The sequence below is a fragment of the Peromyscus eremicus genome, chromosome 10, assembly GCF_949786415.1.
Source record: "Peromyscus eremicus chromosome 10, PerEre_H2_v1, whole genome shotgun sequence".
In the NCBI taxonomy this organism is placed as follows: Eukaryota; Metazoa; Chordata; class Mammalia; order Rodentia; family Cricetidae; genus Peromyscus; species Peromyscus eremicus.
This window is the reverse complement of record NC_081426.1, coordinates 29,422,158-29,434,822: the sequence shown is the minus strand read 5'-3', so window position 1 is coordinate 29,434,822 and position 12,665 is coordinate 29,422,158. Positions and strand designations below refer to the sequence as shown.

At 56.7% G+C, this 12,665-nt stretch overlaps 1 protein-coding gene across 1 annotated transcript in view; it reads right to left on the bottom strand.

The window, feature by feature from the left end:
* Dok7 (docking protein 7) overlaps positions 1-12,665 on the bottom strand; it is a 32,547-nt gene that overhangs the window by 2,568 nt on the left and 17,314 nt on the right. Inside the window, exons 5-8 of the mRNA XM_059275044.1 lie at positions 10,685-10,804; positions 7,635-7,754; positions 5,041-5,768; positions 1,371-1,413 (exon numbers count right to left, since the gene is read on the bottom strand). Coding sequence (XP_059131027.1) covers positions 1,371-1,413; positions 5,041-5,768; positions 7,635-7,754; positions 10,685-10,804 — 1,011 coding nt within the window. The remainder of the gene's footprint in view (positions 1-1,370; positions 1,414-5,040; positions 5,769-7,634; positions 7,755-10,684; positions 10,805-12,665) is intronic.

Below are 12,665 nucleotides of genomic sequence, written 5' to 3'. Positions count from 1 at the left end.
TGAAACCTAAATTCAGGGACGTAGATGAAAAGTTCGAAGCCAGCTGACATCGGAAGTCAAAGGCCAGAGGGGTGCTGTTGAGACTCCAATGCAGTGAGTGCCTCCTCTCCCGCTAAACTCACTCTCCTCCCAAAGGGACGTGAGCAGCTGGCCAGGAAGGTGTGGGTTCGCTATGCCCCATGTCCTTCCTGGCACTTTAATTCAGTTTTAGCTTTGGCAGCAGCATTTTAGAACTCACATATTTACTAGAACAAAACAGACAACAGGATGGTGTCGCCTTTTCCCTCCCGCAGCTGCGGGCTGACCACCATCCTACTATAACCAGGCACATCTCTGTTCCTAGTCTGGTCCAGGGCGAACTCACATGTCCCTCATCAGAGTCAGGGCCCTACCTCCCACGTCACCCTACCCTTGCCCTCAGAGGGAAAGGGCCCTGTCCTCAAGTGGTACTGTCTCCATCTCTTTGGTCCTGGGGTGGAGTATCCATTGTATTAAAGTAAAATCCTGGCATCCCTAGTGGGGTAGCAGTAGGAGATGTCTAAAAAGTGAGGGCCACCCCTGCTACTCCATGATGCCAGGGAGGACCCTGGACCATAGGCTTCACATGGACCCAGAATTCAGGCTGAGCATTCCAGACAGAAAACCCCAGCAAACAGATGGGATTGGGGCTTTCCTGTTGGCCAGGGTGCTGACCCCCGTGGCCTGCCTGTGGCCCCACCCACAGCTTTCTGCCCCAGTGTCTCCTTGGGTCTGATTGGACTCTATCTTACCTACAGGGCTTGGCCTTCCAAAGGCACCACTCACCTCTGGAAAAAAGACCCAGGGATCTGTAGCACCCACGCAGAACGAGACAAGGAAAGAGGTATCCCTGGCCTCCAGTCACCTGGCCCAAGGTCAGGCACCCGGGACCTATAGGCTCTCCCAACCCTCCCAGGTTGGGCCAGCACCCTCCAGCCTTCATCGGCAGACAGTCAGGCTTCTTCCAAGAAGTGTCCCCTGCTTGCTGAGTACTCTGGCATTCCCACCCTTCCCCAAACCTGTCCTGAGGAGCTGGAACCTCTGGGGGCCATTGCTTCCTTGCCCGTTCACTATCTTGTACACACTTGGGGCCAACCCCTCCAATCTGGCTCCTGAGCTACAGACCATGGTCCAGCTGTCACTGGCCACCCCTAGACAGCCACCCAGTCATGCTCCAGAGCCATGCACCTGTCTTTAGCTCACCACCTCACCCTACTCACCTGTTCCAGGCTTCCCAAATGCCACCGTCACCCCACTACCCACACCCTCCCTATCCAACAGCGCTACCCCTTAGCTCTAAACCCTTCATCCCTACACCGTGAGTGCTGGGGGGTTCAAAGCCAGGTGCCTACCTGGATATGTCCCCATGAGTCCAGAAGGTGAAGTAGCCATGACCTAGACCAAAGACAACAGGGGTTAGTGTGTACATCCCACTCACCCTTTGCCCTGTCCCCCTGAGCCCCAAGAAATGGAATGGTAACTCCAAAAATGGCATAGGTCTGAAGATCTGGGCAACCTACAGCCTAGAGGAACACAGCTTTGTCCTCCAGACCCTTCTGTTCTTAGACCCCATAGCCCCAATCACCCAAGCAATGGTTTGACATGACAATCCAGGGGACAGCTGAGGCCAGCAGTGTTCTGAGGAAATTTACAAACAAAGGTTCCCAAGCTACTCCTTTCCAGCTTATGGCTCAGCTAGACTCCAAGATGGCTCATCATCAGTGCTTATGGCTCAGCTAGACCCTACTGAGTAGTACATGATTGCTGAATAACATGCCTACATGGCCTACGTGGCCACAGTGTTACTCTCTGGCTCCGGCATATTGTCCCATCCCTTACAGAGTCCTCCTGGGAGCCCATCAGTGAGACAAACAGTCACCCAACCCTGGAATGAGTCCCAGACCTCTGTTTCAGGCAGAACCGGATCAGGGAGTTGATGGAACATGAGAAGAAACAGCTTAGAGTAGCTGTATGGGCAGGTGGGGGAGGCTGAAGGCCACAGCTGGGTGCATTTGCTATCTCATGCACGGATCTCCCCACTCCAGCTGAGAGAAAGTGGAGGCTGAACTTGCCCAGGGCTCCAAACATCCCCAGCCCCTTGTCAAAGGGCCTGTCCTGAGCAGGTAACGCAGAGTCCCACAATCCCAGCGACTCTAAAGGAGCAGCTTGGTAGTGGGACCTCTTGGGGGTGGGGGCAGAGAAGGGAACTTGACACCCAGCACTGTTCAAGCCAGCCTTGAGAGTGATAGTCACATGCCTAGGGTACAGACAGGGATACCCCTGAGCAGACCACGCGGATCTGACCGCGTCGCCATTTATAACAGAGCCCTGTGCACGCTTGGGGACTCAAGCAGGTATAAAGCAGCCCCCAGGACAAGAGTCGAACACCCTAGAGCCAGAGCCAACCACATACAGGCCCCTCAGGGTGTACTTTGTCACCAAGCAAGAAGCCAAGTCCTCAACAGCCACCACAAAGGGCAACTGCTCAGGGAAGGCCATGGCTACAGGATCAGCACCAGACCTTAGCATGAGTGGGCCACACGGGACAACAAAGCACATGATCAGCTTAGGCCCTTGGGTGGGCAATGCATGAGGAAGCAAGGTCTGAGACCAGCGTCTACCTATCTGCGGGCCCCTGACATGAGGGGAAGCCCCCATCATATCAGCCACCGCATTTCATGAAGAGGAGTCGTGGCTGGTGACCCTGGGTTCCGCATGAGACCCTAATCACTGAAGCCTTTGCAAACTGCTGGGGCTTCTAGTGTCTTGGAGGATGGACTGGCACAGAAGAGCCTGGGATGGTCTTCCCCTGGAGACTTTCCACTTGACGTCTACCTTCTCCCAGTGTGTCATGGTGCTCCCTTCCTAAAGTGAGGACTTCTTGCCCACAGGACAACCCCCACCCACCCAGGTCCAGGGCCCAGGCCAACTTGCCTCAGGTGGAGGGAGGATGGACATCCAGGCTCCTACAGCATGGATTCACCCTTAATAGACCTGCCCACCTGGGTGTCCCTCTGCCTGCTGCAGGGAGGACCCATGGAGTATGGAGAACAAGGGCCTCGGGCCAGAGCAGTGCCTGCCCCTCTGCCTGGCCACCCGCTGGCTCCCTGGTCCCGGGAATCTGCATCCTCAGTCCTTTTGCAGGAAGAATGCCTAGCTCTCTCTAGTGAACACACATCTGCTGGGTGCTTACACAGGAACTCATCAGACCCTTGGGCCAGCCCATGAGGTGAGGACGGTTACCCATCAAAGGAGGAGGAAACTGAGGCTCCCAGAGGTACAGTGACTTTCAGGGTCACCCAGTCAGTGGGTAGTGAATGTGGCCAAGCTCCCAAAGCCTGCTCTTCCCTACACAGCAGCTTGGGGGAGCCAGGCTCCCAAGTTCCAGCAGCAGGGCTGCCAGCAAGGATGGAAACAGGCAGGGAGGAGCTGCTGCTCCCTGGAGCTGTCTCTGCACAGGGGAAATGGGTTGGGTTAGGGGTTGGGTGAGTCTGAACTCGGAGCAAGCCCTGCATGGGGGGGATGAAACACGCAACACTGTGCATGGGCAGCCCTGGGCCTGAGTCTGAATGACCATGGCTGATCGCAGTGTGGTTTCCACAAGCCACACATAATACACACAGTCATAACGCTCCCCACCCCCCACCACATACACACACCATGTACCCAGCCCCAGGGCTATCCAAAGCCCCCTGGCCTCTTTCCCACATCCACAACACCCAGACCTCAGGCTGAGGGCCAGGACCCTGGAGTTTCTTCAGTCCCAGGCCTGGAGCAGGGGGTCAGCCAAATGGAACAAGGCAAGGCATAAGAAAAGATAACTTTATTTCCAGTCTGAGAATGTAATTACAAACAGATTTTTTTTTTAAAAACGCAATAGAGCAACATGATCGGCAGACAGCGCAGGTACAGATGAGTCGGCCTGCCGCCGGATCGGAACTGCAGGTGCCAATGAAGAGACTCACACAGGGTGGGCACAGCCACACCGACCCCCTGACCCTGGGAAGCGGAGCACCCCTGCTCCGTGCAAGGGAACACACAGTCTGGGATGGGAGACACCCGAACACAGAGCCAGGGTGACCTGTGGGTAGGGCCAGAGCCCTCTACATGCCAGTGGAGCCCCAATTTCTTCCACCTGGTCCTGGCCACCAGCTTCCTGGTCCCAGCAAGGAGGCACAGGGGAACACTGCTGGGAGGTTCTGCAAGAGACCCTCCGGCAAACTTATCTCGGGATCCTGGGGAAAACTCAACCTCTGGGGGTGCTGCACACTCCTGTCAGGCAGCCCACTTCCCAGAGTCCTCCAGAAGCCCAGGAGCAGGCTGAAGTGAAGAGGGGGGGTCAAAGCCACAGGCCCCTCCAGTCATGGAGCCTCCTGAGCGTCAGTTTCCTCCCCGTGGGATGGGATACCGACCCCACCTGTGGGGGCTGCAGGGTGATGTGTAAAGCAGATCCTGTACAGACCGTGCCCAGTCTGTGGGCTGCATACACAGAGCAGCAGGCTCACAGAACTAGGGATTCTAGAGCAGCTGCGGTAGAGTTGATTTGGGGTAGGAAGTGTGTCTGTTTACTGCAGAACTGACCGAGAATGACAGAGGGTCAGTTATCCAGGAAGAGGGCAGTGGGCCAGGCCAAGCCTCGTCACTGAGAGCTGACCCCAGCCATGGAGGTCTTCTGCCCTCAGCAGCAATACCTGGCAGGAGCCCCCAGCCCCCCCGTGGGCAGAGCACCCCTGTGCCTGATCCACAGGTGAGGAGATATCGGGAGAAGCTGGATCAGTGGCTCTCCTGACCCCACCCTGCCCAGCCTCCGTCACTGGCGGCCATAGCACCCACCTAGGGGAGGACAGCCCTATGGATGTCATCCTGCCCCTGAGGCCCTTGCTACAGGTCCGGTGGCTTCTCAAAACAGCACAGAGCACCCCCTCTGCGAAGAGGCTAGGGGCCCCCCTCTCCTGTCTGGAGGGGCCGTATCCAGCCCTTGGCAGCAGTGGCCAGCCTGCTCTCTCAGGGAGGGGGCTTTACCTTGAGTCCGCCACAGACTGAACATGACAAAAAGAAAGCCGGAGGTGGGCCCGCATGGGGGCTGCCTGCTTCCCAGGACTCGCCAGGGGACGGACTGGGCAGCGTGGCTTCACTGCCGGGGCCTTCTGTTGCCTGGCCCCGTCGTCGCGCTCCCAGGCAACTGGCGGGACACCCCGGAGGTGCCTGACCACCCAAGTCCGTGGCTGAACCGTGGTCAGAGCTGCCCTGAGAGGCTGGGCTTGGGTCTCTGGGGGCCTGGCGCAGGCTTCGAGGTGTGTCATAGTGCTGTCGTAAGGAGGTGGGCACCTGGTACTCGGCCACCCCTGGTGGGCAGGCACACAGTTTGGGCTCAGGTGCGCTGGCTCCAGGCGGCAGGCTAAGCAGAGAACCAAACTCCTCTCCAGCCCGCCACACGTCCAGGCTGCTGCCAGCGTAGGATGAGAAGCTGCCCGAGTAGGAGGAGTGGCTGCCCGTGGCGATGCCACTGTCGGAGGAGCTCTGGCGGCCGACCTCCTGTAACTGTCGCGGCCGCAGTGGCTTGAGGGGTGGCGGCCTGGAGGCTCCCAGCATGGCTTCTCCGGGACCCTGGGCAGCCACCAGCCCCGGCCCTTCCTGCGATGTGCCGGCTGAGGACGAGGACTGTTCTGGCCATGCAGTGAGGCGGCTGCTGGCGCTGATGTCTGAGTGGCTGGCCTCGGAAGAGGAGCTGGACAGGCTTCGATCATCCCCTGAGACAAAGCAGAAACGGAGGCTGCTGGGGGGGTCCAAGGAGGTGAGGGGTGGCCTCCAGTCAGCATGCTGTGACAGTCCACTTCTTCCTAGCCTCTACACCTGGAAGCTGGAGCAGTAGGCCAGGATCTGCAAGACAGCCCTTCCCTCATCCGACCCCGGGCCCACTTTCAATGCTAGCCTTTCTAGAGCCTTCCCTCCCCAAGGCACTTCCTTGGTCCCAGTCTGAGTCTCCCCACTGGGACTCCCCCTCACCGCCACGGTCCCTCTGAGGCAGGTACCTGCTTACATCCCTCCATGCTGTGTGTCTATGACCCAGCTCCTGAGCTTCCTCCTCCTCCTCTCTCAACCCAACTATTCTGACTACCATCCTGGCCACCTTCTAGCCCAGCCAAGACCTGGGGCAATCCATCCTCCTTCACCATCCCAGGTACGCTCACACACTAGACCGCCCCTTCCTCTGACCCCATCACTGCCTCATCGCCTCATGGGGCTGTGAGCCTCCGAGGACAAGAGCGTGCCTGGGATCAAATCCTGTCCACTCCCCTCCCATCCTGCCTCAGGAACTCTGCCTTGCCTCACTCTGTGAATGAAAAAAAAAAAAAAAAAAAAAAAAAGATGCCATCTTGGCTTTTCCGCTCAGCTTGCCTGGCCTAGCTCTCAGGACTCCCGAGCAGATACCAGAGGCGAACCCTCTAAGGAGATAAGAAAGCTTATTGCAAGCTTAAGAGTCCCTGCTTCTAGAGGGAGGGGCTGGGAGGGGAGAGGCACCAGACAGTACTTCTCTGGCCTAGGAAGGCCTGGTACAGCCCGCCTGCCAAGCTGGCCTCAGCCACGGCTGGGCATCCAGGTTCTTCCGTCCATGTTCCCATTGACAGTAGCTGTAGAGGACCGTCTGCTCCTGGGAAGCCAGCTCAGCTGGCCCCTGAGCATTTTGTCAGAAAATAGACAGTAAAACTAAATTGCAGACGGCTTGGGCCTTGCCCAGGCCACACAGCTAGTGGGTGGGAAGGAATTCAAACCCAGGTCACACTTCCCATCACGGCGGCTGTTGTCATTTGATATGTTTATAGGCTAGTAAGTGAATGGATGAAGGGAGAATAAATGAATGAATAGGAGAAAGCAGAAAGAATGAGTCGGAAGGGGAGCAATGAGTGGCTAAATGGATGAATGAATGAGCAGGAGGAATGATGTTTGGATGGATGGATGGATGGGTGGATGGAGAGATGGATGATGGATGGATGGATAGATGGGTGGGTGGATGGATAGATGATGGATGGATAGATGGGTGAATGGATGGATGGATGGATAGATGAGTAGGTGGATGGATGGATAGATGGGTGGGTGGGTGGATAGATGGGTGGGTGGATGGGTGGATGGATGGATAGATGAGTGGATGGATGGATAGATGGGTGGATGGATGGATAGATGGGTGGGTGGGTGGATAGATGGGTGGGTGGATAGGTGGATGGATGGATAGATGAGTGGATGGATGGATAGATGGATGGATAGATGGACAGATGGGTGGGTAGACAGATGGATGGATGGATGGAAAGATGGGTGGGTGGATGGATGGATGAGTGGGTGGATGAATGGAGGGATGGATAGATGGGTGGGTGGGTGCATGGATGAATGCATGGATGGATGCATGCATGGGTGGATGAAGAATGAATGAACAAGAGGGAAAAGGCCTGATTGAGATGGATGACAGCTACCTGCAGAGGTCAGAAGGGTCATGAGTACGTACACAAGGAGACTCCCACAGCCCATGCAGACAGATTGCTGCCCGGCCTTGAGTGGAGTGGGGAAGTGAGTACTTAGGGAGAGGTCCCAGCAGCCCAGACAAAGCCAACCACTGACTCTACCTCCACTGCCTGGCCTGCCGGAGTGTGACAGCAGGCTAAGTCGCTTCTCCAGCTGCAGGGCCTCCAGCGCCTCCTGGGCAACACGCTCCTCTGAGGCTGTGGGCCCCCCAGAGCTTGGGTCTGTGCAGAGAAAAGGGTCAGTGAGGCAACAACCACTGGACTCCACCCTACATCACCCTACACTCCACCCTACACCCCCCCCCCCGCACTCCACCCTACACCGCCCTGCACTCCACCCTACACCACCAGGATACCTGGTGCGCCTAGAACCTTCAGAGCCAAGGCACCCTGAGCTAGCCCCTAGGAGGCCCAGCTCTGCCCTGCACCTTGGCCCAGCTGCTGGGCATCAAACACAGGATACCCAAACCAGTCACTCAGACCCCCTAGATGCCCAGCTTAGGTCCCTCTCTGTGGACAAGGCCCCATCTGCCCAGCCCATGTTCTTGTCCCTGTGGACATGCCCCTGAACTACCCAGCCTGAGTCTTTATCCCTGAAGTTGGTCCCCTATCTGTCCAGCACAGGTGCCTATGTACAACCCTCAGCTCAGGTCCTTGTCCTTGAGGATGGCTCCACATCTGCCCAGCCTGGGTCACTGTCCCTGTGACAACCCCCACTAAGGCAAATAGGCTGACTCCTCTTCCTCACCCTCACTAGGCATGAGCCTCTCCTTGCCAGCAATGGCACTTCCTCAGTACCACAGCTCCCCTGATCTAGGAGAGGTCTGCCCAGCCCTAGCTCACCACACCCACTTCTCAGGAGTCCCACTTTGGTCCGAATAAAATGCCTCCATAGTCCTGTTACTGCCTGCAGCTCCCAGGTTAGGTGGGATCTTTTCCTGGCCCCTCATCATCCGCCATCCCTGAGCTATACTGTAATAGGTGACAGACAGCAGGAAAGTTGTCACCCTGTCCTCCCCAGGCACCCTCCCCTGCTGTCTTTGCTGGGGTGCTCACATAAAGTACTCCTTACCCATATCCACACTGCCTATCTGAAGCCCTTGACAACGTCAACATTTGGCTGAGAGGCAGCCAGGCTGTAAGTAGTGGGGACCTGCTCCTCTGGCCCTGTGTATGTTCTGTGCACAGCCACTGACGTGTAGAAAAGCTACCCTGTAAGGGAAGCCTCTAGCCACCCCTTTCTAGCTCACAGTAGCCTCCTTCCTCCAGAAATACCTTGGAGCACAGTTGGTCCCAGAGAGCCCAAAGGGGGGTTTCTACGATTGGCATCTTGTTGCCATGGGCTTCCTCAGCTGTGAATGCCTACCCTCCAGCAGTAGTGCCCCCCAATTAGGAAGGGTCACTAAAGCATCATGAACGCTGTCCTCTGAGCAGGAATCCCCAGAATCCTCGATCCTTCCCTTCCCTCCAGTCCCCTCTGTGCTCTGGTCTTCATGTGGGCCTCAGTGGGTCTGATCCCAGTGACAGTCCACACAACAGCACACCAGAAAACCTAGACTGTGGGGTGCTGCTCAAGTGTGCATCCCAGGAGCCCCCACAGCTGTGGGACTTTAATGCCATATGACCCAGAGTCCTTGTCACCCTATAACTCCTCCCCACATAGGTCAACGCTCCAGGACTCCACAACTGCCCTAGCTAGATGCTAACTATGATCCATATAGTTGGCATGCTGGAGTGACCCAAGGCCCCATATACCTAGGCAGGACACCTCGGGTACAATGCCTGTTGTCTGAGCACGCCAAGATGATCTGGCAAGGACAGTTGTAGAGCAGGTCTGGGTACCCCATCTGCCCAGCCATCTGTCAACATTCACCAATGGCCCTATCTGGGGACAGCCCACCCCCTGCCTGTGTTGGGGCACAACTCACTTCCAAGATGATTCTTCTATGCCATTCTCTGCCCAGTGTTCTGTCCAGTGCTCCCTTCACCCAGAACCATTTAAAACAATGGACCTGGGCTTTAGGAGTGGGTACCCCTAAAGCCCAGGTCCTGCTTCCAGGCACACAAATAGCAGCCCTTACACTAGAGTGAGTTGGGGGAGGAATATGCTCCAAAGAACCTCTGAAAATGTGTGTCTCTTGGAGAAAAACATGGTCCCTCCCCACACCCTGACACCCAGGTGGCCCATTGGCATTTCCTCTTCACATTGTACATCTGCAGCTGCAAGGTAGAAAAGTACCAGCAGGGGGCGCTGCAGGAGGGCTCTGACCACAGAGAAGGCCTCAGGCTCTCCAGGAGCTATCTCACTGGCTGCTGGGGCGGGAGGGGGCAGCAGATATAGAGCAGATATGGAGGGCCTGGTGCCTGTGCGTTTGGCTCAGCATTTGAAACATTTGAAACTGTGTCTACCCTGGCAAGATGACCATGTAAGGACCCAGCAGATGGAAGCTTTGATCACCCATGCGTGGTCACACTTGGACCCTGTCCTCATGGGGAATCTTCCACATAAGGCCCCCAACTCGGGGCCTGGCAGAATCTAGAAAGTCCATCCCACTCTGGGTTCCTCAGTGCCAGGGCCATGAATCCTTTAGCTCTAGCAGCCCACCTGGCCAAGGTGCCCTCGGCCACTTCAGGGATTAGAGGTTAGATAAGAAGCAGGTTCAGTGGAACCCACCCCAAATACATCTTAAAACCCCCATGCATACCAGATAACCTCAGAGTGTCTCCTAGCCCAAATGCCAGGCTCAGACACCATGGTCCTGACCCCCAGCCACAGAGAAAGATCAGCTGTCCACATGTCAACGACCTATGGACAGGCTCTCTCTGTTCCATCTCCAGGGTCTTGGGCCACTTACTGTCCAGCCCCTGCAGCTGTGGCTTACCTGGATCAACCAGAAGGACACAGGCCCTGGTGTACCAAGGTCCATGTCCAGGAGGAGGGGCAGCTGCAGGAGAGCCAGGCCTGAGACATGCCAGCCGGGCCACTTAGGGACCCCAGGCTGCATAGTGGCTAGAGTGCTAGAGTCCCAGGCCAGGGGGCTCTAGGGTTCTTAGTTGTGGATAGGAAAGGGCAGGCTACCTCACTAGGCTGACGAAGCAGGTTAGCAGTCCCTGGACCACCACATGCCTCTCCCTGCCACATTCCCACACACCTGGAAGAACTGGCCGGAGTCCAAATGGGCCTTTGGTCGGGGAGATGCCTCGGACAATACAGTCAAACAGGAAGCTGATCTGCTCTCCCTCAGTTGAGGACAAGAAGAAGACTCCAGCCCCTGCAGAGGAAGGACAGAGAGACACAGGGGTCAGCCAGCCCCAGCAGGGCTTGGAGAGACACCCAGAGTAAGCCTGGGGTTCTCAGGTTGGGGTGCAAGAAACCTGAGCAATCTCCAACCCAAATCCAAGTGACCTTGTACAACTTCGTGAAGCCACACCCCCAGAGCCCCAGATCCCTTGTGCCTCTTCTGCTGCCTAGGCAGCCCACAGATGCTTCACACACAAAACCAGCCATGCCTTGGGCACCAGCTCCATACCACCACAGCCCGTCTGAACTAGCCCAAAGCAGCAGCCTTCTCCACCCGCAACAATGTCTCCCCAGGGTGCTGAGTTGAGTGCCGTCTCTTTAGCAATGCCTAGGGACTGGTGGAGAAACTTGTGCCAAGATGCCAGCTTGGTGCCCTTCCCAGTCGGCACCGCATGGCCTGAGAACAGTGGTCCCACATCTCATGTGGGTGACCTGTCCTGACTGCTCTGTCCAAGACTGCTCTCCTGAAAGAATGTTCACCAGCTCACTGCATGCACCTCCTGTGAGGAGACATGCAGGTCAAGCCATCCTCTGCCCTCCAGGCTTCCTGGGGGCTCTGTGCCAATGACAAGAGAGGCACTTCTGGGAGGTTTCCTTGGGTGTCTAAGAGCTCAGGCTGTCACCTCAGTATGGCCATCTCTGACTCAGACTCTCATCCAGGACTGTGCCAAGTCACCTATGGATGCTTGTCCCATTGTGGCACAGTGCGGTGTGCCCACACCACAAGTGATCAGCTGTCACTCTGACCAGTGCTGTGTCCCCCACACACACACTGAGTGACCTCTTCTTTTCTTGGAGGTCAAAGGTTAAAGATGAACCCCTGAGGTAGCACATGTGTCCCAGGGCTGCCTCTGCCCCTCCTGCCCACTCAGCAGAAGGGAGGAATGGTGTGCAATCAGTCCAGGGTCACTTGGGCAGAGGGACCACAGAGGTGCTCAGAGCCTTGGTGCCCAGAGAAGCCCAGAGCAGTGAGTCAGCAGGGAGGCCACCCCGAGGCCATCTGCCATCAGGCACCAGGCCGGCCCTCCTGCTGGGCCGAGCATCCACCAAGGGTGAATGAAATCCCTCCCTGGCTGAGTGAATGAGAGAGCAGCCAGGCTGCCTGCACCCCCCTGCTGAGCCAAGGCCATGAGGCTGGACATGGTAATGTCACCACACAAGAATCTCCCTCTGCTCCAGGCCTCTGCCATTGCCCAAAGAAAGACAGGGAGGGTCCATGAGGGATTCTCAGGGGCAGAAGGCAGGGACAGCTCTCTATGGCTGGGGAAAGGCGTAAGATTTGAGAAGCCCCCTCGCTAAAAATTCTGCCTCCAGGTCACACTCCATCTTTGCTGAACATGAAGCTGTGGATTCCAGGGACTCAGCCAGTACCAAGGTATGCAGGCATGGCCACCCCAGTGCACACAGGGAATGACATCACCCGTGATCGCTGAAGCTTCGTGTTGTCTTAAACAATGTGGTCTAGCAATGTCATTCTTGTTTTAGAGACAGGCAGAACCCACGGTAGGCAAGAATGTTCATGATCCCAGGCAAGAGATGGACTCAAGCCTAGGGGCAGAGGCCACTGGGACATTGCCCAGCACCACAGAACTGTTTCTACACCGGAAAGCTGTGGACCAAAAGAAAAGGGGAGGACATGGAGCAGAAGTGGACAGCTCCCCTAAAGCCCACCCAGGAGGCCACCTCCAGAGGCTCACTGGCTCAGAAAGGCCCTGGTGGATCTGGTAGATGGCTTCTGCAAGCCAAGAACTCTGCTGGGCCTTAGTTAAGTGAAGCATGCTCATCAGGCTGGCCATCATCTGCTGGCCAGTTCACACAAAGCATCCCGTGCT